We start from the raw sequence: 25,342 nt of genomic DNA on the forward strand, positions 1-25,342 counted from the left end.
ACTACCTGGGCCTGACCATCAGTGTGCACCAGGGCCTTCCAGCCTCCAGGCCTCTGCAGATGTTGGAGTAGGGCTGCTTCTCTACCTACACACCTCCTCCGCCCTCGGGCAGGTGCTCAGCTCTAAATGACATCCAAGCTGATGACGAATGAATGAGTTCTCTCTGAACTCCTGCCCACTGCATGTCTCCTCCTGGTTGTCCAGTGGGCATCTCTGAACCGTGTCCAAAAGCACACGCGAACACACACACACACACACACACGATCCTCCTGCAATCTTATCGGTTGCTCAGGCCAAAAGCCTTGGAGTCCTCCATGTCCCCCACCTGCCATCCCACAACCAACCCATTAGCAAATGGGGTCAGCTGTCTTCAAAACACACGCAGACTCCCCTCAGCACCTGCACACTGCCTCCTGGCGCCTCCATCCCACCTCTCACCTCCAGCGGCTCCCCCCCCTTGCCAGCCACAGTCCGCTCACACCCCAGGACCCTTTAAAACTGGTCACGCCCCGTCTCTCCTGCACCCCAAAGCTTCCAGTGACTTCCATCTCAGAGTAAAGCCAAAGTCTTGTAGAGGCCACAGCTAGGGTGGCCAGATTTCACAAACAAAAAGGCAGGATGCCCGTTAGGTTTGAATTTCAAGGACATGTTAAGTGAAATAAGCCAGACACAGAAAAACAAATACCACGTGATCTCACATGGACATGCGAACTCTGAAAAAGCCAAATTCATTGAAGCAGAAAGTAGAATGGTGGTTACCAGAGGCTGGGGGACAGGGAGTGAGAATTGGGGAGCTGTGGGTCAAAGGACACAAAGTTCCAGTTAGGGAGAATAAGTGCAAGAGCCCCATGGTATGCCGTGGCAGCATAGCTAATGACAGTGTACTGCATTCTTGAAAATCGCTAAGAGTAGATTTTAAGTGTTCTCACCACAGGAAAAAAAAAACAAGGTGGGAAGTAATGCATATGTTAATTAGCTCAATTTAGTCATCCCATAAATGTATACATATTCCAAAACATCATATTGTAGGCCATAAGAATATGCAATTTTTATTGGTCAATTAAAACAATGTTTTAAAAAGAAGAAAGGGATATTAGGAACTAAAAATCTTTTTTTGAATTTCAGAGAAAGGCAAACTTGCATGGGACACACTTATACTAAAAAATTATTTGCTGTTTATCTGAAATTTCAGTGTAACTGGGCATCCTGTAATTTTCCAGCAGCCAGACCTACAAAGCCTGAGATGACCGGGGACACCCCCGCACCCCATCGTACCTCACGCCCCCCACCTCACCTCACGCCCCCCACCTCCCCTGCAGCTTGGGTGTCCTGCTGTTCCCGGAGCCCAGAGAGAGTTCCTCCACTTCAGGAATGCGTCCCGCCATCCCCTCTGCTCCTGGTATCCCTGTGGGCCACTCCCCTGGCCCCTGCAGATCTCTGCCCAGATGGCGTCTCTCGCCGAGGCCTGTCCTGACCAGCCGGTACGAAACAGCAGCTCTGCCACTGCCCCCTCACTGCTCGGTGGCTTCTATGACCTTCCACCAGAAAGCCGTCTCCTTGAAGGCAAAGTTTCATCTCTGCCGTCCACAGCTGTGTCCCCACACAGAGGACAGTGCCTGGCATGTAGTAGTTAGTCAATAAATATTTTTCAAATAAATGATGTCCCTACTGCCCCACCCCAGGCCACCTGGCAAACTCCTTAAACCACAAGGACAGCTTTGTGGCCTCTCCTCTGCAAAGCTCTCCCTGACCACACACGTGTCCTCCAGGCAGGAAGAGCCTCCTCACTAGCCGAAGAGTCCCTCCGAGGTAGCGATGGTGTCCCATCCACCTTTATATCCCCAGTGCCACATCGATGCCAATGTGAGAGGTGCTCGGTACACGTGTGAGTGGATGACTCAATGAATGAATATCTGAGTGAGTGAAGAAATGAAGAGCATAGGAACCAAGCAAAACTCTATCTCTAAGGCTCCCTGCAGGAGCTGGTTTGATTCCTGTTGCCCCTAAAGGAAGACTTTTGATATTTATCCCCACTTGGTAAAGAACAATGAAGAAGGAGGAGATGGTGAAGATGCCCTTCGCTCCCCTCTAGTCCACATTCTACAAAATGTGTCCACCTCATTCCATGATCCTCTCACCAGCCTGAGAGGCAGCTATCATCACCCCATAGTTCAGATGAAGAAACACAGGCCCAAAGACAGGAAGCGAGTTGCTGGAGCCACAGGGAGAGGGGAGAGGAGATGCAGCCGGGACCCGGCCCCAGCCCATCCAGCCCTGAAGGCCTCCATGCCTCGCTGCCTCTCCAGCCTGCCCAGGGTTTCGGTGACTCAGTGACCCATGCAGGCCCCCCAAGCAGGGAGGAGGGAGAAGTCAGGCTGCACAAGAGGACAGGGACCCTGCCCAAGGCAGAGCTGCTTTGCCCCCTCTTCCCCTCAGGCATCCCAGGGACCCGGCCTGGTTGTCCACCCACATATGCACAGTTCTCTCTGTCTTGGACCGCGGTACCATCACCCACACCAGCTTCTGAGCCAGCCCTCCATAGGCGCCTGCCCTGAATCATTGCATTTGTCTCAAAAGATTTTTGATATTAATGTCATTCTGCACTAATGAGTCCAGCCCACTTGGTCCCAGCTGGAGCTTCCATTGTCTGCTGATTAATTGGTACAGAACTCTGGGGGGTAGCAAGGGGAGGTGGGGGAAGAGAAAGGGAGAGAAGAGCCATTTCCAGAGCAGAAATAGGTTTCCTCTGCTCACCAGTGATTATTCTCCTTATCCTGAAGCCTTCAGCTAGGTATGGGGCAGAAACTAGAGGGCCACTCCCTCCTCAGCCACTTAACTGTCCCGCTTCAGGAAAAGTGAGACCCATGGATACTGTCCCAGGGTACGAAGGTAGGTCTGGAGGAAAGCACAAGTTAAGAGCTGGTAGACTTGAGCCAGTGCAGTGGCTCACACCTGTAATCCTAGCACTTCGGGAGGCCCAGGCATGTGGATCACTTGAGGTCAGGATTTTGAGACCAGCCTGGCCAACATGGTGAAACACCATCTCTACTAAAAATACAAAAACTAGCCGGTGTCATGGTGCATGCCTGTAGTCCCAGCTACTCGGAAGGCTGAGGCAGGAGAACTGCTTGAACCCAGGAGGTGGAGGTTGCAGTGAGCCGAGATTGCGCTGCTGCACTCTAGCCTGGGTGACAGAGTGAGACTCCATCTCAATTGGTAGACTTGGATTCCGACTCATCCCAGCTCTGCTCGCTGTTGCCCTGGGCAAGTTGCTGGCCTCCCCAAGCCTCATTTTCCATCTGCAAAATGGGGGACAAAAGTCCCACCAAAGCACAGAGTTGAAAGCTCTTGGATTTGACAACTTGGCTTTCACCTCCATATCTTCCATTTAGTGGGGCTGCATGGCCTTGGGCAAGCTGCCTAACCTCATGTGCAAAATGGAAATATTAACAGCACCCACCTGATGGGGCTGCAGTGAGGACTGAAGGAGAAATGAGGAAGGTGCAGTGCTTGGCCTGGCGCTTAGCAGGATCAGTAAATAGAGGCTATTGTTACCACGTCTGGAAATAGCCACCTGATTAAACAAAGCCTGTGACTCTACTTGGTGGAATATTATGCAGGCACCAAAAAGGATACACAGTAGATGGTGCAGCCCAGGAAATGCCTATGTCCAAATGCCTTCTTCACTAGATCTCTGCAAGGGAATAATTATCTCCATTGACAGAAGGGATAGCTGAGGCTCACAGAAGGGGCCTGAATGGTCCCAGGTCACAGACCAAGTAAATAGCTGAGCTGGGAACTGAACACAGGGAAAACCTGTCTCGAAATGCAGACTCCATCCTCTTTGTCACAATTCCTGCACATCATATTTTAGAAATTGATTTGCTCAAGTCAGGAGCCTGCAGGCATTTCATTTTGGTTTCTGTCCAGGTGATCATGATGTTTTTGTGCCATTGATAATTATTTTTTAAGGCAGATAATAATGTTGACCTGCACTCCCCACCTGGCTGATGTACAGAGCAAAGGAGCTCAAAGCTGTGTGTGGGATCTGGCAACAGGACAGAGCATGTGAGCAACAGTTAACATCATTCCAGGACCGGGGTGGCTTAGCTTAATACTACACAGTCATTCATTCATTTATTCTACAAGCATTTATTGAGCCTAAAGGTACATGTTCTAGGCTCAGAGGACACAGCAGGGAACCAGAGAAATGACATATTCCTGCCTTCTTAGAGCTGACATCCCTGGGGAAAAAGACATACACTAGACAAGTAAACAGACACAAATACTAGAGAGGAAAATAAAGCAGGATCAGGGCATGGGGGCGTGGGGTGACGCTCCTTTGTTCCTGGTGTCATGGAAGGCCTCTCTGGTAAGGTGCCATAGGAGGCTAAGGTTCAAACAAAGAAAGGAGATAAACCATGATATCCAAGGGAAAAGCATCTGGGCAGAGAAACAGCAAGTGCAATGGCCCTTAGTCTGTTGGGGCTGCTCTAACAAAATACCATAAAATGGGAAGCTTATAAACAAATAATTGACTTCTAACCATTCTGGAGGCTGCAAAGTCCAAGATCAGGGCACCAGCAGATTCAGTGTCTAATGACAGACAGCTTGCTTTCTGGTTCCCAGATGGCACTTTCTCACCATGTCCCCACACAGTGGAAAGGACAAGGTGGGCCTCTTTGATGAGGGCACTAATTCCATTTGTGAGGGCTCCACCCTCATGACCTACTCACCTCCCAAAGGCCCCCTTCCTAATACCCTCACACTGGGGATTAGGTTTCAACATAGATTGAGAAAGACACAGTTGGACCACAGCAGGCCCTGAGGCTGAATTATACCTGTGAAGTTCAGGAAACAGCAAGCAGGCCAGTGTGGCTGCAGCGAGTAGGGGAAGGAGGTGGGGAAGGGGTGTGGTGGGCAGCAGATGCTACAGGGCCTCACAGGCCACTGTAGGAACTTCAGAATTTACCATTCAGCATGAAGGATCTGGCTTGTCATTCTCTCATTGGTTGTATTATTTGCATTTTCTTTACCCAACAATTTCCCATTTCTGACCAGATAAAATCTGAACTCCCAGATGTGGCATTCAAAGGCTTTCAGAGTAAGGGGAGGACAGGGAGGTGCTCAGTACCCCACCTCACTTTCCAGCCTCCTGTCCTGCCGCTCCCCACCATACATCGTCACCGCCCCCCTCCCCTCACTACCCTCTGTCACACCTCTGTGCCTTTGCCCATGCAGGGCTCTCTGCCTGCCTTCATTCAGGCTGACACTCAAATACTTGAGGAGCACCTCCCGAGTGCCAGGCCCTAAGGGAGGGGCTGGAGAAATAGTGGTGAGCAAAACTGTCCCTGTCTCTGCTCATCTGGCATCTAGCAGAGAAGAGCAACACTAACCTGGTAGGTGGGGAACTGTGGGCCGCGGCAACGGCCACTCTGGAGTGAGGGTAGACAGGGAGGCCCTGAAGAGGGAGTGTGGAAGCTGAGACACAAGAATGAGCAGCAGTCAGCCCAGGAAAGAGGTGGGAAGAATGACTAGCCCCCTTGAACAGCACAGCAGAGGGAGGAGGGAGGGAGAAAGAGGGCAGAGCTCGCCTCACCTGAGCCAGACCGGGAAGGGAGCTCAGCAAATAGGCAGCGCCCGCCAGGCTCAGCGGCAGGTAAACAGGACTCTGTGCCACACCTGCTGCACCCTCACCGCCCGCAGCCGCACAGGGATCAATATTTGCCTACAGACCTGTCTTGCCTGATGAGTGTTTGGGCATCGGCCAGGCAGGCCTGGCTGGAGGGGAGCTGGCAAGAAGCAGGACAGTCCTGGGGGATTCCAGCGCCTCACTGCCTGTAGCCCTGAGATGTGGGACCCAGACCAAGAAGAACCACAGCCAGGAGCCATGGGCAGGGCATCACCAAAGGCCTTCACTACTGCTCCAGCGGGGTTAGGAAGGCCTGATGCCAGGAAACCAAGGATAGAGTGACCCCAAAAAGGGCAGCCCACCTCCACACCTGACCACAGCTGCCGACCGCAGAGCAGCCGCTGCCTGTGTCCCCCACCCTTTCTCACTCACTTCTCCTCCTCCTTCTTCTAAATACACTAAATGCATGCCGGGAATAAATTAATTCTATATCAGATAGTTGAGAGAACTGCAGAATTATACATCTCCACCTTGTGCCTTCTGAATTTTTGTGCATTATTGGGTATTCAAATGAGTAAATAGTAAGGTGCATATTTTCATAATTTTAAAAAATCAAATTGTAAAGATTAATTCATTGAAAATAGAAGTCCCCTGACCCCCTAATTCTACTTCACAACTTGTCTTCATCTTAACTTTGGTAAGATTTCATTTTCAGCATAAATAGCATCATATCACACATCCGGTTCTCCCCTAACGACATGGTATACCCTGGGCACCTTTCCACCCCCACACATCTGGGGCTACCTCATTCTTTTTTGCAGCTAAAATGTTTTCCATGTCTTGGATGTACTGGGGTTCCTGTAGACCCATTTTGGTGGGCATTTGTTTCCAGTTTTGTTTTGTTTTCTTTCAGTTTTGGTTTTGGTTTTTGCTATTAAAAATAATTCTCTACTGGACAGTCTTTTACTTGTATCTCTGCATATTTGTTGGAGTTTCTTTGTAGAATACATTCTAAACTGGAGGGCAAATGGCTTGTACACTGTTTACATTTCACAGACATTGCCACAGTGCCCTCCAAAGAGGCTGTGCCCCTTCCCCTCCTACTGCCTCAGCCCAGGAAAGAGACTATTTCCCTGCCCTCAGCTGTCAGGAAACCTTTAGCTCTTTGACAAACTCATGAGTGAAAGATGATTGCTGTTTTATTTGTATTTCTTAATTATTAGTGAAGTTGGTATCTTTTAGGGCTAAGTCATTTGCATTTTTTGATGAATCGCCTCATTATACGCTTTACACCGTTTCTTTAAAGGGGTATTCTTTCCTTATTTCATTTCAGCGATGTTTTAGCACCTACTCTGTAGTGGTTTACCACCCCCTTGTGAAACAGGATAGAGTGTGTCTGCACGGAAGCAGGGGGCAGAAGCAAACAAGAGTTCCTGTGTGGGGCATTCCCAACACAAAAGAGAGGTCATCAAGCCTTGAATCTGGTGAGACTTGAAGCATCTGATTACAAATGGACTGAGCCTCCATTTCCTTATCAGTAAAACAGAAAAATACAGTAATTCCTGTCCCTTGGTGAAAAAAAGCACAAAACCGTATGTGTAAGTCAGAATACCAGTCAAAACTGACATAAACCAAAAGGGAACTTATTGGTTCATGTAACTAAAAGCTCCAACTTCAGGCATGGCTGGATCCAGGTGCTCAAACACCATCAAGCATCGTCTGGCTCTCTCCACATTTCAGCTCTGCTTTCCTCTGTGTTAGCTGCATTCTCAACCTAGAGATACTGAGATAGCACCCAGTAGCTCCAGACTTATATCCTATTGATTCAACTATCCACAGAGAGCAGCTCCAGCAAAAACCCAGGGATTTGCTGTGATTGGTCTGGACTGGGTCATGCATCCATCCTCAAGCTAATTACTGAGGCTTGGGTGATAGATGATATAGATTCACCAGGCCTGGAGCTGAGGGATGAGAATGAATCCCATATGAAGCATGTGGCCTGAGCAGGAAGATGAGGAAATTCAGCTGCTGTTACCAAAAGAAAGGACAGGATAAAACTACAGATGTCCCTCTGCGAGATTTTAGCCCTGCCTCAGCTATGTGACCCTGACAAATTATTTCTCCTCTCCAGTCCTTGAGTTCCCTACCTGTAAGATTCTGACTTCAAACTCAATTGCTGATTTTGATACCTTTTGTAGCAGAAAACTTTTTTACTTTTCAATAAACAATACATGGAACCCAAAACATAGAACAGATAAGAGCTGTGTTTAATTAGAAATGTTATTTGTGTTTAATTTTTATTTTTTATTTTACTTTACGCTCTGGGATACATGTGCAGAACGTGCAGGTTTGTTACATAGGTATACATGTGTCATGGTGGTTTGCTGCACCTATCAACCCATCATCTAGGTTTTAAGCCCCGCATGCATTAGGTATTTGTCCTAATGCTGTCCCTCCCCTGGCCCCTCACCCCCCAACAGGCCCCGGTGTGTGATGTTCCCCTCCCTGTGTCCATGTGTCCTCATTGCTCAACTCCCACTTATGAGTGAGAACATGCGGTGTTTGGTTTTCTGTTCCTGTGTTAGTTTGCTGAGGATGATGGTTTCCAGCTCTATCCATGTCCCTGCAAAGGACATGAACTCATTTTTTATGGCTGCATAGTATTCCATGGTGTGTATGTGCCACATTTTCTTTATCCAGTCTATCATTGATGGGCATTTGGGTTGGTTCCAAGTCTTTGCTATTGTAAATAGTGCTGCAATAAACATACATGTGCATGTGTCTTTATAGTAGAATGCTTTATCATCCTTTGGGTATATACCCAGTAATGAGATTGCTGGGTCAAATGGTATTTCTGGTTCTAGATCCTTGAGGAATCACCATACTGTCTTCCACAATGGTTGAACTAATTTACACTCCCACCAATAGCGTAAAAGCGTTCCTATTTCTCCACAGCCTCGCCAGCATCTGTTGTTTCCTGACTTTTTAATAATCTCCTTTCTAACTGGCGTGAGATGGTATCTCATTGTGGTTTTGATTTGCAAGAAACATTATTTGTTTGATCCAATATTAGTCAGGATAGACCAGAATCTGCTGTAATAAATAAACCCCAATATCTCAGTGGCTTAACACACAAAGGTTTGCTTCTTGCTCCTGTCACTGTTCAGTGCAGGTCAGGGAACTCTTCTTAGCAGATCTTCTCTACCCCTCAACCAGTGGTCCAGAGACCCACCCTCCCACCATCTGTGGTTCTGCCATGATACAGCTCTGGCCTCTGTGTAAGGGGAAGAAGCCACAAACTCCATGTCTGCCCACATCCCAGGGGCCCTCAGCATCCAGTCACAGGCCTCTATTCAAAGGCAAGAAACTCTGGGAAATGTAATCTTCCTCTACTGGAAAAGGAAAATGACACTGTATGTTCTATAACATTTACTTATTATAAGGTCAGTCATTGAGAACAATGAGGTTGTTTTGATAGATCAAAAAGAATAAGAAATTCCGCTGGGCGTGGTGGCTCACGCCTGTAATCGCAAAACTTTGGGAGGCCGAGACGGGTGGGTTGCTTGAGGTCAGGAGTTTGAGACCAGCCTGGCCAACATGGTGAAACCCCGTCTCTACCAAACATACAAAAATTAGCTGGGCATGGTGGTGGGCGCCTGTAATCCCAGCTACTTGGGAGGCTGAGGCAGGAGAATTGCTTGAACCACTGCACACCAGTCTGGGTGACAGAACGAGACTCTGTCTGAAAAAACAAACAAACAAACAAACAAAGAAATTAGATATCATGGATGACAGATTTAGTCATGTCTCAACCTCAGCACTGACTTTAAGCTTCAAAACTTTTAAACTTTTTAAAGTTGCAAATATATTAAGAAAATCCCAGGTCAACAAGTAATAGCAGTTGAAAATCCTAGCAGTATTTAGAACCTTGCTTTGCTTGCAATTTTTAGGGTCCTCTTTACTTGTACAGAGATAGCAGGACAAGCTTCAGTGTCAAACTTACTGACAACTGAGTTAATGGCAGAAGAAACTGTGCTGGCCATCTCCAAATGCTAACATTTAGTATGCAATATATCCAAGGGTTTTTGTTCTGTTTATTACAATGCTCAAATCCATATTTCAAATGTGAAGCTCAAATACAGTGTTTGCGGAGGGCTCTGTTCTGGAGAGCACAGTGCCAGAGGACCTTTGGGTTTCATAATGCATGCATCTAAGCAGAGAATGGCTGGGTGTCCTCAGGCAAGACGTTTCCCCTCATTAGGCCTCGGTCTTTTCATCTATAATAGGGAAGGCTCAGCAAACCCAAGGGCCTCGACCAGAAAACAAATAAACAAACAGACCACACACAAACACACAAAGATCCTTTGCTTTGGGTGAAGGCATCTGCCACGTTGTGACAATGCTCAGGTAGACTAGATCGGGCAATGGAGAAAGAACCTCAGGCTTCCAGACATCAGCCACTGAACAAGCCTGGAGATGTCTGCTTCAGCTGGAAGCTTTATTGCAACCTCATGAGAGACTCTGAGCCAGAACCATCCAGCTAAGCTGCTTTCAGATTTCTAACAGTCGGGCACTGTGAGATAAAAATATTTGTGGTGTTAAATGCTATGTTTTGGAGTATTTTGTTACCCAGCAGCAGATAACTAATACAGATGATAAAGGGAATGATTTCATCTTCTTAGGTGTGATACTGGTGGTGTGATTATGCAGGAGACTGTCCTTATTTTTAAGAGTTTCAGGCCAATGTGTTTAGTGATTTAGTGGTGATACCCATGCACACCTGTGACTCACTTGGATTACCTACAGCTTAACCTACAAAGGCCATTAGCATGAAACTGCTGTTTTTATAGATCAAAAATGGCCAAATATAAGCAATTTTCCATGCAGTATAAACTAATAAATATATGAGAACTGATAGTCTATGGCCCTTTTCTAGCCCATATACATGTCTGTTTGTTTTTTTAATGTGTTTCATTTTAATCTTACAAATTGAGATGTCACACATAGAAAACAGATTTCTGGTCTCTCTTTAGAAAAAAATACCTTTAAAGGAAGACGCAGACATAGGGGGAAATCTTTGTGATCATAGATTAGGCAGAGTTTTTTTTAGCTATAACACTAGAAGAATGACCCATAAAAGAACAAGTTGATAAATTGGACTTCGTCAAAATCCTGCTCTTCAAAAGATGTTGCTAAGAGAAGGAAATCAAAACCCACAGACTTGAGAGAACATATTTGCAAACTGTCTATCAGATTTTTAAAACTCTTATATCCAGACTATACGAAGAAGCTTCAAGTCACAAGAGACTACAGATTACATGATTGCATTTTATGAGACATCCAGAATAGGCTAATCCATGGAGAGACAGAAATAAGTAGTTTCTTAGGGCAGAAGTGGAGGGCTTATTATGGGGCTTGGGTAATGCCTAAAAGAATGGGGTTTCTTTTTGAGGTAATCAATATGCTTTAAAATGGACAGTGGTGATGACGGTACAACTCTGTGAAGATACTAAACTATGTAGCCCCAGCCCTGAAGCATGCCCTACCCCACTGACCCGCCTTCATTTCCCTCCGTACCACTTATCACCATGTCACAAATATCTGCTTGCTTGTTGTCTTTATCCTCCCACAGAATATAATAATGACAGGGCTGGGCACGGTGGCTCATGCCTGTAATCCCAGCACTTTGGGAGGCTGAGGTGGGCAGATCACCTGAGGTTGGGAGTTTGAGACCAGCCTGACCAACACGGAGAAACCCCATCTCTACTAAAAATACAAAATTAGCTGGGTGTGGCGGCCCATGCCTGTAATCCCAGCTACTCAGGAGGCTGAGGCAGAAGAATCACTGGAACCCAGGAGGCGGAGGTTGTGATGAGCCGAGATCGCATCATAGCACTTTCCAGCCTGGGCAACAAGAGCAAAACTCCATCTCAAAAAAAAAAAAAAAAGAAGAAGAAGAATGACAGCAGAGACACTGTTTAATTCATTGCTGTGTCCGAAGCACCTAGAATGGTGTCTGAATCAGAGCCAGGAGCTCAATAAAATATTTGTGAAATAAATGAATCCTTTTTTTTTTTTTTTTTTTAAAGAGGCGGGGTCTCGTTCTATCACCCAGGCTGGAGTGCAGTGGCACAATTACAGCTCGCTGCAGCCTTGCCTCCTGGGCTCAAGCCATCCTCCCACCTCAGCCTTCCAAGCAGCTGGGACTAAAAGTGTGTGCCACCACGCCTGGCTGAATCCCTATTTTATAGATGAGGAAACAAGGTCTCACAGCTAGTACGATCTGGGTTTTATATGAGTTTGACTTTAAAGAACGTTCTCTTAACCAGGGTCTGGCAGAGGGGGCCTCAGAGAACAGGCTTTGGAATCAGAAAAGCCTTGGCTTGAATTAGTGGCTCTTAATCTTTGAGAATCACTGACCCCTTGGAGAATCCTTTGAAAGTTTTAGGCTCCTTACCCTGGGAAATGGATAAAGTACAAACATAAAACATTTTGCAGATGATTTCAGGAGCGCATGGACATTTTTGTACCTTCCTGAGTGTCTTGGGTTTGTGTCTTTGAATAGTCATTTCATCCCTCTGAGCCTCAGTTAATGCTATAAAGTGAGGATAATGAGATTGACCTTACATGGTTGCCTGGAAGATCCAATGAGATCAGTACGAACATTAGGGGTTCAAATATTGTCAGGCCCCAATTCCCCTTCCCTACCTAAGCCTGGGTCCCAGGCTGGCCTCTCCCTTTTCCCAGCTTGTATGACTCTCTTATTTTCTATCAGCCTTAGTGCCCCCTGCCCAGGAAAATAGGATTATTGCTCATTTAATGGAATAACTCAAATGAGATAGGGGAAGCCCTCAGGAAACATGAAAGCCCTAGAAATGTTTCCCAAGACATTCGCTCTGCCTGCTGCAAATTGTTTTACTTTTTCAATTTCAGCTACAAAAAGTGTTCTGCAGGTCCACGCCTAAGGAGCTCAAGGATAATGTGGGTCAAATCCCATTTCACTAAATCCTATTATAGTGCCCCTTTTCCATGGAAGGCTGCTCTCCTGGATCGCAGCCTCCCAGGGAGGACCGACTGACTTGCCTTTGTCCCCAGCCACCCTAGCACAGAGCCTGGCACCGTGGGAGCTTTGCTGCCAAAACTGTCACCTGCAGCCAAAAACTTTGTGTAGTCCCCACGATTTCTGTTTCAATTAGATGCCAACATTTAACAATCAGGAGAGTTCATAAACAAATTGAGGCTTTTGGCTCCTCTTGGAAAATCAGATCTATATCCCGAGCTCAAGTTCTCACGTGTTGGAAGAGCTGGAACTGCAGCTGCCCCCATCCTTTTCAATGGCAACTAGCATGTGGCCTCTAGCCCCCACAGTCCCCACAGTGGTATTTATGTCCATCTCCAGGCTAGAATCAATAGGCATGGGAGTCAGCTTCTGTATTTTATATCCTTAGAATGCTACATGAAACCCGTTCGCAAGCAGCAGCATCTTCTTTAGCCCATAAGAAACCTCTGTGAGTTACGTACTATCAACTCACATCATAGTTGAAAAAACTAAGGCTCCAAGAGGCAAAGAAGCTCATCCAAGAGCACAAAGTTAGTAAGACACAAATTCATGGCTCAATCATAAATTCCTGTTACCTGGAGAGAGATTAACACCTCTAATAAGTGGCTTCCATTTATTTAAAGTGATATTCACTGCAACTACGCTCTGGTGCAAAGACTTTGAGGCAAGCAGATCTTGTTCCAAATCTGGATTCTGCCATGTACTGACGTTGAGACTTGACCTTATCCATTTCTGCATCTCTAAAATGGAGCCTCAAATTCCTTCCTCACAGGGCTGCTTACTAATCCTTTGTAGATCTTAGTAAGTGAATCTGGAAAATGCTACCCTGACCCAAGAATGAGGGCCACCCCATGGAGTTCATCAAAATGAGAGTCAACATGTGGGTTTTGTTTGGTTTGGGACAAAACCAAAGGACAGTGATCTCTAAACAGGAGCTATGAAAAGATATATAACCAAAGGCAGCTTTCTTTAAAATATTTGAACCATGTAGTCATAGCTGAACAGATGCCTAGAGGAGGTATTCAGAGGGTTCCAGTGAGAAGAGGAGATGAGAGCAACAAAACTAATGAAACTAGATGGATAATAACTGTTTTAGCAGACCAGAGGAAGCAGAAACCTAGGCTACTGGTGGGGAAGCTCAGAAGCTGGCCGATTAGCACTGCAAGTCTCCAGAAGGCCTCAGGAATTGAAGGCACCAAATACCTCTGAAAGAGGCGTGAAGATGGGGCTTAAAGCAGGTAGTCTGGTTGAAAGTCTGTTTAAGAAGCAGTTGGAACCAAATGATCAAACAGCATCGCCAATAGCAATCCCTCCTGACATATGCCTCCGGGTGAAGTACATAGCTTTGGCTATGATATCTTCCTGGCAGGATGTTTAACCTGAATTTAAAAGGCCTGTAGACTAAACTTTCAATCCATAGGAAATACAGGGGATAGAGGAACAAGTCAAGTGAGGAAATAATCAGCAAGCCTAGACTGTGGGATGTTCTAGAAGACTGGCCTTTTCAAAAAGCCAATGTCATAGATTAGAAAGACCAAAGAGATACAACAGCCAAATGCAATGGATCCTGGTTTTTGGTTTTTCTGTGTTTTTTTTTTTTTTAGGCCATTTGGAGAAATTTGAAGATGAATCAGATATTAAATGGTGAGGTAGCCAGCCTCCAAGATGGGCCATAGTGATCCCCACCCCCACACTCATACATAGTCCTTCCTGCATTACACTAGGGTTGGTCTATGTGTCTAATACCATACTGCAGAAGTGACGGTAAGTCACTGCTGTGAATAGTTATAAAAGACTACAGCTTCCGTCTTGGGTACTTGCTCTCTCTCTCTTTCTCTCGCTCTCATTCACACACACACGCGCGCACACACACACACACACACACAAAGATCCTTTGCTTTGGGTGAAGGCATCTGCCACGCTGTGACAATGCTCAGGTAGACTAGATCGGGCAATGGAGAAAGAACCTCAGGCTTCCAGACATCAGCCACTGAACAAGCCTGGAGATGTCTGCTTCAGCTGGAAGCTTTATTGCAACCTCATGAGAGACTCTGAGCCAGAACCATCCAGCTAAGCTGCTTTCAGATTTCTTTTTTTTTTTTCTTTTTTTTATTATACTTTAAGTTTTAGGGTACATGTGCACATTGTGCAGGTTAGTTACATATGTATACATGTGCCATGCTGGTGCGCTGCACCCACTAACTCGTCATCTAGCATTAGGTATATCTCCCAATGCTATCCCTCCCCCCTCCCCCCACCCCACCACAGTCCCCAGAGTGTGATATTCCCCTTCCTGTGTCCATGTGATCTCATTGTTCAATTCCCACCTATGAGTGAGAATATGCCGTGTTTGGTTTTTTGTTCTTGTGATAGTTTACTGAGAATGATGATTTCCAATTTCATCCATGTCCCTACAAAGGACACGAACTCATCATTTTTTATGGCTGCATAGTATTCCATGGTGTATATGTGCCACATTTTCTTAATCCAGTCTATCATTGTTGGACATTTGGGTTGGTTCCAAGTCTTTGCTATTGTGAATAGTGCCACAATAAACATACGTGTGCATGTGTCTTTATAGCAGCATGATTTATAGTCATTTGGGTATATACCCAGTAATGGGATGGCTGGGTCAAATGGTATTTCTAGTTCTAGATCCCTGAGGAATCGCCACACTGACTTCCACAATGGTTGAACTAGTTTACAGTCCCACCAACAGTGTAAAAGTGTTCCTATTTCTCCACATCCTCTCCAGCACCTGTTGTTTCCTGACTTTTTAATGACTGCCATTCTAACTGGTGTGACATGGTATCTCATTGTGGTTTTGATTTGCATTTCTCTGATGGCCAGTGATGATGAGCATTTTTTCATGTGTTTTTTGGCTGCATAAATGTCTTCTTTTGAGAAGTGTCTGTTCATGTCCTTCGCCCACTTTTTGATGGGGTTGTTTGTTTTTTTCTTGTAAATTTGTTCGAGTTCATTGTAGATTCTGGATATTAGCCCTTTGTCAGATGAGTAGGTTGCGAAAATTTTCTCCCATTTTGTAGGTTGCCTGTTCACTCTGATGGTAGTTTCTTTTGCTGCGCAGAAACTCTTTAGTTTAATTAGATCCCATTTGTCAATTTTGGCTTTTGTTGCCATTGCTTTTGGTGTTTTGGACATGAAGTCCTTGCCCATGCCTATGTCCTGAATGGTAATGCCTAGGTTTTCTTCTAGGGTTTTTATGGTTTTAGGTCTAACGTTTAAATCTTTAATCCATCTTGAATTGATTTTTGTATAAGGTGTAAGGAAGGGATCCAGTTTCAGCTTTCTACATATGGCTAGCCAGTTTTCCCAGCACCATTTATTAAATAGGGAATCCTTTCCCCATTGCTTGTTTTTCTCAGGTTTGTCAAAGATCAGATAGTTGTAGATATGCGGCGTTATTTCTGAGGGCTCTGTTCTGTTCCATTGATCTATATCTCTGTTTTGGTACCAGTACCATGCTGTTTTGGTTACTGTAGCCTTGTAGTATAGTTTGAAGTCAGGTAGTGTGATGCCTCCAGCTTTGTTCTTTTGGCTTAGGATTGACTTGGCGATGCAGGCTCTTTTTTGGTTCCATATGAACTTTAAAGTAGTTTTTTCCAATTCTGTGAGGAAAGTCATTGGTAGCTTGATGGGGATGGCATTGAATCTGTAAATTACCTTGGGCAGTATGGCCATTTTCACGATACTGATTCTTCCTACCCATGAGCATGCTTTCAGATTTCTAACAGTCGGGCACTGTGAGATAAAAATATTTGTGGTGTTAAATGCTATGTTTTGGAGTATTTTGTTACCCAGCAGCAGATAACTAATACAGATGATAAAGGGAATGATTTCATCTTCTTAGGTGTGATACTGGTGGTGTGATTATGCAGGAGACTGTCCTTACTTTTAGGAGTTTCAGGCCAATGTAGTTAGTGATTTAGTGGTGAAATGTCCTGACACCTCTACAATTTAGTTTCAAATGGTCCAGCAAATATATAAACATGGCAGGCGTGCGCACGCACACACACACACACACACTCACACAGTTCCTGAATCCAGGTGCTAAGTATACAAATAATCATTGTATCATTCTTTTAACGACTCTGTATCTTTGAAAATTCTCACAATAAAAACTGCTTCTAGCCAAGATGAAGTAACAGAATCTTGATTTATCCTACCATTGAAAACAACCAAGAAACCATTAAAAATATATGAAATAGGCCAGGGAACAGTGGCTCACACTTGTAATCCCAGCACTTTGGGAGGCCAAGGTGGGTGGATCACTTGAGGCCAGGAGTTCGAGACCAGCCTGGCCAAAATGGTGAAAACTCGTCTTTACTAAAAATACAAGAATTAGACCAGCATGGTGGCAGGTGCCTGTAATCCCAGCTACTTGGGAAGCTGAGGCAGAAGAATTGCTTGAGCCCAGGAGGCGGAGGTTGCAGTGAGCCAAGATCACACCACTGCACTCCAGCCTGAGCAACAGAGCAAGACCCTGTCTCAAATATATATATACATATATCTAATATTTTATATATAAAATACATATATTTATATATAAATAAAATAATGAAATAGCAGTTTTCAAGACACTGGACACCAGACAACAACAAAGGACAGTGATCTCTGAGAGATGCAAAATAAGACAAACCCTGTAATTTTCCCCAATCACCGTATTAACAGAGTTTCCCAACCATAACCCAGGGCAGGCGAACTGAGGCAGATCCCAGCAGACTCCCTACATTGAGGAGATAGAGCTTCTTCTCAATGTCTGCCTACAAACTCTTGTTTGTGTTAAAATCTTCCATTCATTGAAAGAAAACACTAACTGATGAATCATTTGGAAAGCAAGCTTCTTTTTACTTTCTGGGGCTAAATATCTCCATTGGCCTGTGGATGCATATGAGAGTAAGAAATTTCTTCTACTAGATTCTTCTTGATATCTACCTACGATCTCCTTTTTGTCTTAAGATTTTCCACTCCAGGAAGGGAGACAAAAGCAGAGTTTCTAGAGCAGATTGCAGAGAAAAGGTAACTGCCCAGAGAGAGAGCACCAGAAATCTGCAGTGGGTCTCCCTCATGGAAACGGCAGAGTACTGGTCAACTCATGTATGCAATAAAAATACCTGAGGCTAGGCCAGGCATGGTGGGCACACGCCTACAGTCCCAGCTACTCAGGAGGCTGAGGTGGGAGGATCGCTTGAGCCCAGGAGTTCAAGACTGTAGTGTGTGATGATCATGCCTATGAATAGCCACTGCACTCCAGCCTGGGCAACACAGTGAGAACTCATCTCTAAAACAAACAAAATATAAAAGAAACCTGAGGCTGTGGAAACAAACAAACAAACAAACATCTGAAAGGATTCAAAGCAATAGTATCTCGCACTCACACAGGGCTAAGAACAGTGCTTACTGACACCAGGCAGACGTTAAAATCGAACAATTCACGGATCATTGGGTGGAGTACTCACAAGGGTCTTTCTTTAGTCATGTGGAATAATTAGTCCTAGACTAAGCATTGCTCTAAACCTTCCTAACAAATAATAAAAGCAAGACCCCAGAAAGATCAAACTATTTCCAAGTAAATTGCATTCCAGAGCAAATATTTATAAAAATACAAACATATTAAACACCTGACAAAGTAAAATTCACATATGGCACTCAATCATCAGGGATTATCAAGCATGCATAGAGGTGGCAAAAACACAAACTATAATGAGGACAATAATCAATAAATCAAACTGACCAAGAACTGACACAGATGTAAGAATGAGCAAAGAAAGGCTGGGTGCAGTGGCTTATGCCTGTAATCCCAGCACTTTGGGAGGCTAAGGCAGGTGGATCATTTGAGGCCAAGAGTTTGAGACCAGCCTGGCCAACATGGCAAAACCCCATCTCTACTAAAAATACAGAAATAAGCTAGGTGTCATGGCAGGCACCTGTAATCCCAGGTACTCATGAGGCTGAGGTAGGAGAATGGCTTGAACCCATGAGGCAAAGGCTGCAGTGAGCCAAGATTGTGCCACTGCACTCCAGCCTGGGCAACAGAACAAGACTCCATTTCAAAAAAAAAAAAAAATCATCAAAGGACATTAAAACAGTTATGAAAATTATACTCTATAAATTCAACATTAGGTAGAGATATGGAAGATATACAAAATACCCAAATCAAACTTCTAGAGATAAAATTTATAATGTTTAAGAGGAAAAATATATTGTCTAAGAGCAGATGAGACATCGCAGAAAAAAAGATGAGTGAACTTGAAGACATAGAAATTACCCATAATTACACAGAAGAAAAAAGAAAAAAATAAAAAGAGCATCAACAACTCTATGTCCAAAATTTAATAACTTAATTGAAATTGACCAATTACTTGAAGGACACAATCTACCAAAACTCACACAAAGAGAAATAGACAATCTGATAGGCCTGTTATCTTTAACAAAATTTAACCAGAATTAATAACCTTCCAAAACAGAAAACATCAGGTCCAGCTGATTTCACTGGTAAACTGTACCACTTAAGGAAGAAATGATACTAATTCTCTATCATCTCTTCCAGAACACTTCTTAACTTATTCTGTGAGTCCAGCATTACCCTAATATCAAAACCAGATAAAGAAATTACACGAAAGGAAGACTTCAGATCAACATCTTTCAAGAACATAAATACAAAAATCTTCAGCAAAACATTAGCAAATCAAATTCAACAATGTATTTTTAAAAAACTACATGCCATGGCTAAGTGGAATTTATTACAGGTACGCAAAGCTGATTCAAGATTCAAATGGCAGCAAAGATGGTGGAATGATCACACTGCTGCAAACTGGCCTCTTGGCCAGGGGGCCAGCTGCTTTCTGGGAGGCCGAGTGTGTCTGTTGGACTGTGCAAGGAGAAGAAAAAAAGATATCAACCAGAGGAAAGGAATGGAATATTCTTCTTCCCTACCTTACAGCGGGGAGTAATAATCTACTCTAAAGCAAAGGTCTTAAGTAGGTGACTATAAACTATTGGAAATTTTATGCACAATTACACATTTTTGTAGAAAGAAGAAGGTCCATAATATCAGCAGATTCTCAAACAGGACAGTGTTCCGTAAAAGCTTGAGAACCGCTTCTCTGCGACTTCTGACATCTTTTTAAATTAACCCCAGTGCAGCTTCCTTAACACAGGAAGAACATCTTTTCTCGAACTTTAGGTGCCTTGATATGCATCTCAAAAAAAAAAAAAATTCTGAACTCGGGACGTGGCAAGTATCTCTATGTTGTCTCCTAAAGCGGGCAGTCCTGCTTCTTTTATCCAGTTACTTTCTCTGTTCTTGAAATGTGGTTGTCTCTTCTCTCCCCATTACCTCCATGGCTTGGAATGGAAAAGGCCACTTTTCTTTTTGTTCCACGTCTCAGATTCAACACAGAGATGCCCCTAGGATTGCAGTTATCCTGTCAACTTCTCCAGGAAGAAAAAAGCAACTAGCATAGGTTTTCTGCTGCTATTTCCTTAATTATAAAGACATTATTTTGCAAGCTGAAGACTGATGTTTCATTTGAAACAGGGGCTTAGGTGGTAGTATTTGTGAATTATTTACTTTTTATTCCAAACAAGAAGACTAAATAAACAGCAAGCATGGATAACTTCAGGATTTTTTTAAATGTCTTCTCATGTCAGCCATTATCACGAGACTACAGCAGTAAATTCCAAATATGTGGTTCTAATTTGAAATGAAAGATACTAAAAAGTTACATATATTTACATATCTAAATCCTGGCTCATCTTGTAACACGGATTTACTGAATAAGAACAAAGGTCCAATTTTGCAAGTAAACCTTTGATGTGATAAGCCTGAAGATAACGAAGTTAATTTCATATGCAATTAAAATCATCACAGTATCTGTACAGTTTTAAAAAACATTCAAGTCAATAAATATAATCTGTCACATCAAGAAGCTAAAGAAAAAAATCATATGCTCATATGAATAAATGGATAAAAAGCAGTTGACAAAATCCAACCTCCATCTCGATAAAAATTCAGCAAACTAGAAATAGAGGAGAAATTCCTCAGTTTAATACAGAACATCTATAAAAAACCTACAGCTACTGTCATACTTCATGATGAGAAACTGGATGTCTTCCCCCTAAGATTAGGATGTACTCTCTCATCATTCCTATTCAACATTGTACTGGAAGTTCTAGCTGATGACCTAAGACAAGAAAAGGAGATAAATATACACAGACTGGAAAGAAATAAATGAAAACTGTCCTTGTTCACAGATGACATGATTTTTATATAGAAAAATCCTAAAGAATTAACAAACCTGAACCAATGATCAATTATAGCAAGCTTGCCAGGATAAAAGGTTTATACATAAGTCAATTGTTTTCCTATATACCAGCAATGAACCACTGAAATTTGAAATTTCAAACACAATACCATTTATATTAGCATTAAAAATACTTGGTTATGAATCTAATAAAATATGTATAAGATCTACATGATGAAAACTACAAAACTGATTAAAGAAATCAAAAGAAGTCTAAATAAATAGATACTTCATGTTTATGAAGAGGAAGACTCAATATTGCCAAGATGTCAGTTGATCTATAGATTCAATGCCATCCCAGTCAAAATTTCAGCAAGTTATTTTGTGGATTTTGACAAACTGGTTCTAAAATTTACATGGAAAGATGAATGACCCAGAATAGCCAACACAGTACTAAGGAAAAACAGTCAGGGGACCAATAATATCTGATTCAAGACTTACTGTAACGCTACAGTAATCAAGACAGTGTAGTATTAGTAAAAGAATAGATGAATAGATCAATGGAACAGAACAGAGACCAGAAATAGACCTATACAAGTAGTCAACTGATCTTTGACATAGGAGCAAAGGCAATTCAAGGGTAGCAAAGGCAATGGAGCAAGGGGTAGTGTTTTCAACAAATGGTGCCGAAACAAGTGGACATGCAACATCACATGCAGAAACAACAGGGAAGGAAGAAAGAAAGTAAGGAAGGAAGAAAGGAAGGGAGGGAGGGAGGGAGAGATGGAGGGAGGGAAGGTTCCAGACACAGACCTTACACCTTTCATAAAAATTTGCTCAAAATGAATCATAGACCTAAATGTAAACTACTAGAAGATGACATAGGAGAAAATCTAAATAACCCTGGGTTTGGCAATGACTTTTATTATACAACACCAAAACCCTGATCCATGAAAGAAATACTTGAAAAATTGGACTTCATTAAAAATTACAAACTTCTGATCTGAGAAAGTCCTTGATAAGAGAATGCAAAGACAAGTCACACAGTAGAAGAAAATATTTGCCAAACACATAGAAGACTGGCATCCAAAATATGTGAAGATCTTTTAAAACTCAACAATAAGAAACAAACAAGCCAAATTTAAAATGGCAAAAGATCTAAGCAGACATCTCATCAAAGAAGATACATAAATTACAAATAAACATAGAAAAGATGCTCAACATCATATGTCTTTAGGAAACTGCAAATCAAACCAACAATGGGATAGCACTATATACCATTTAGCAGAATGACTAAAAATCTGACAATACCAGAGGCTAACAAGGATCCGAGGCAACAGGAACTCTCAGGAACTCTCATTTATTGCTGGTGAGAATACAAAATGTTGCAGCCACTCTAGAAGACAATTTGGTAGTTTCTTACAAAATTAAACATTCTCTTACCATACAATCCAGCAACCATGTTCCTAGGTACTTAAGTAATTGGGTTGAACACATATGTCTACATAAAAACCTGTATATGAATGTTTATTATGGCTTTATTCATAATTGCCCCAAACTGGAGGCAACCAGGATGTCCTTCAATAGGTGAATGGTAAAAACAAACATATATACAATAGAATATTATTGATGGATAAAAAGAGATGAGCTATCAAGCCATAAGACGACCTGAAGGAAGTATAAATGAGTATTGCTAAATGAAAGAAATCAGTTTGAAAAAGGCTACATACTGTGTGATTCCAACTATATGACATTCTGGAAAAGGCAAATCTAGACAGACAATAAAAGATAGTGGTTTCCAGGGAGAGGGGAAGCAGGTACATTTAGGGGAAGCAGGTACATTTAGGGGAAGCAGGTACATTTAGGTGGAGCATAGGGGATTGTTTTCAAGGCAGAGAAATGATTCTGTATGATACTGTAATGGTGGATACATGATATCATCATTTGTCAACATACCTAGAATGTACAACACAAAGAGTGAACCCTAATGTAAACTATGGACTTGAGTTAGCAATAATGGATCAGTGTTGGTTCATCAATTGTAACTAACGTATAACACTAAAAAAGCTATAGGAAGGAGAGGGGAGAATGGACATATGGGAATTATCTGCATGATTTTTCTGTACATCTAAAACTGCTCTAAAAAATAAAGTCTATTAATTTTAAAAAAGTATCAGTGAGTTGTGGGACAAGGTCAAGCAGCCTATTATGTATATAATTTGAGTCACCAAATAACAGGAGTGAGGTGGGGACAGAAAAAATATCTGAAGAAACAACGACCAAAAATTTTCTAAACTTGCCATAGATCTAAAAAGCTCAAAGAATCCAAGCACACACCCACACCAAAAGAAAAAAGAAAAAAAAAACTGAGGAAAATTACATGTTATAATCAAATTTGTAAAGACCAGTTAGCAAAAGAACATCTTAAAGGCAGCCAAAGAAAAAAGAAAAAGGCATGTCATGTAGAGAGAAATCAAAATAAGGATGGCACAGATTTCTTGTCAGAAATATGGCAATCAAGAAGACAGCAGATAAACATCATTAAGCTACTGAAAGAAAAACATTCTCAACGTAATTGACAATAAAATATTTTCACTATACTTAGTTAAAATATTGAAAAATGAAAGTGAAGTAAAGACTCACAAAAGCTGAGGAAATTAATCACCAGCAGATCCACACTATAAGAAATGTTAAAGTGAGGGCTTCGGGCAGAAAAAAATAATACCAGATGGAAATCTGGTTCCAGACAAAGGAATGACGAATACCAAAAATGGTAACTATGTAAGTAAATATATAATTTTTTTAAATTTTTTGAAACTCCTTACATAAAATTGACCATACAAAAACACTAACAACGTAGTCTGGATTTTAAAACATAAGCAAAAGTAAGATACATGACAATAAGTATAAAGAATAGGAAGGAGGCAATAGAAGTACATTATTCTAAGCTTATACTGTACATGAAGTGGTATAATAGTACTTGCTTGAAGATAGATTGCAATAAATAAACATATACCTTATAAACCCTAAAACAACTACTAAAATAACAAAACAAACAGTTATAGCTAATAATTTACTAATAGTGCACCATATAAAATGGAATCACAGGCCAGGCGTGGTGGTTCACACCTGTAATCCCAGCACATTGGGAGGCCAAGACAGGCAGATTACTTGAGGCCAGGAGTTGGAGACCAGCCTGGCCAAATATAGCGAAACCCCATCTCTACTAAAAATACAAAAAAATTAGCTGGGCGTGGTGGTGCATACCCGTAATCTCAGCTACTTGGGAGGCTCAGGCACGAGAATCACTTGAACCCAGGAGGAAGAGGTTGTAGTAAGCTGAGATTGCACCACTGCACTCCAGCCTGGGCAACAGAGCAAGGCTCTGTCTCAAAAACAATAATAATAAATAAAATAGAATCATTAAAAAAATTAATCCAGGAGGATACTGAATGTTCCCAAAACAAAGAAACAATAAAATGTTTGAGATGATGAATATGCTAATTACCCTGATCTGATCACTATACATTATATGTATTGAAACATCATTATGCTTTCCATGAATATATACAATTATTATTTGTCAATTTTAAAAAATAAAATGAAAATGAATCCAAAAAAGTCAGAACAAAAGGAAAAAGGAAACAAAGAATGACGGGAAATAGAACACAAATAAGATGATAGGCTTCAAAGTAACTATATTAATAAACACATTAAATATAAGTGATCGAAACATTCCCAATTAAAATACAGGAATTACCAGGTTGCATTTTTTTAAAAGGCAGGACCAGACTCTATGCTGTCTACAAGAAACACACTTTAAATATGAAGACACCAATAGGTTGAGTAAAAAGATGGAAAATTATATAGCATGTTAACACAGTTCAAAGATAGCTGGAGTGGCCATATTAATATCAGACAAGGTATACTTCAGAGCAAAAACTATTATAAGATAAAAAGAAGTTTATTTTGTAATAAAGGGGGACAATTAATCAAAAGAACATAACAATTCTATACACCTATGTACCTAATAACAGAGTTTCAAAATACATGAAGTAAAAAATGATAGCACTGCAGGGAGAAATTTAAAAATCCATGATCATAGTCAGAAATTTTAATATCATCAATAATGAATAGAACAACTATATAGAAAGTCAACAAGAATACAGAAGATGAATAACACTATCAATCAACTTGACCTGATTGACATTTACAGAACATTCCATCCAACAACAACAGAATACACATTCTTCTCAAGTGTACATAGAACATTTATCAAGATAGACCACATTCTGGGTCATAAAACAAATCTCAATAAATTCAGAAGGATTCAAGTCATAAAAAGTGTGTTATCTGACACAAATAGAATTAATTAAAAATCAG

The 25,342-nt window shown here is 42.3% G+C and overlaps 1 protein-coding gene across 1 annotated transcript in view; it reads right to left on the bottom strand.

Moving 5' to 3' along the window:
- Positions 1 to 9,047: 9,047 nt before the first annotated feature.
- Positions 9,048 to 25,342, bottom strand: part of THOC3 (THO complex subunit 3) — a 52,610-nt gene continuing 36,315 nt past the window's right edge. Inside the window, exon 6 of the mRNA XM_054684788.2 lies at positions 9,048 to 9,374. Within this exon, the coding sequence (XP_054540763.1) occupies positions 9,301 to 9,374 (74 nt within the window). The 3' untranslated portion in view covers positions 9,048 to 9,300. The remainder of the gene's footprint in view (positions 9,375 to 25,342) is intronic.

Source organism: Pan troglodytes, chromosome 4 (assembly GCF_028858775.2).
Source record: "Pan troglodytes isolate AG18354 chromosome 4, NHGRI_mPanTro3-v2.0_pri, whole genome shotgun sequence".
Lineage (NCBI taxonomy): Eukaryota > Metazoa > Chordata > Mammalia > Primates > Hominidae > Pan > Pan troglodytes.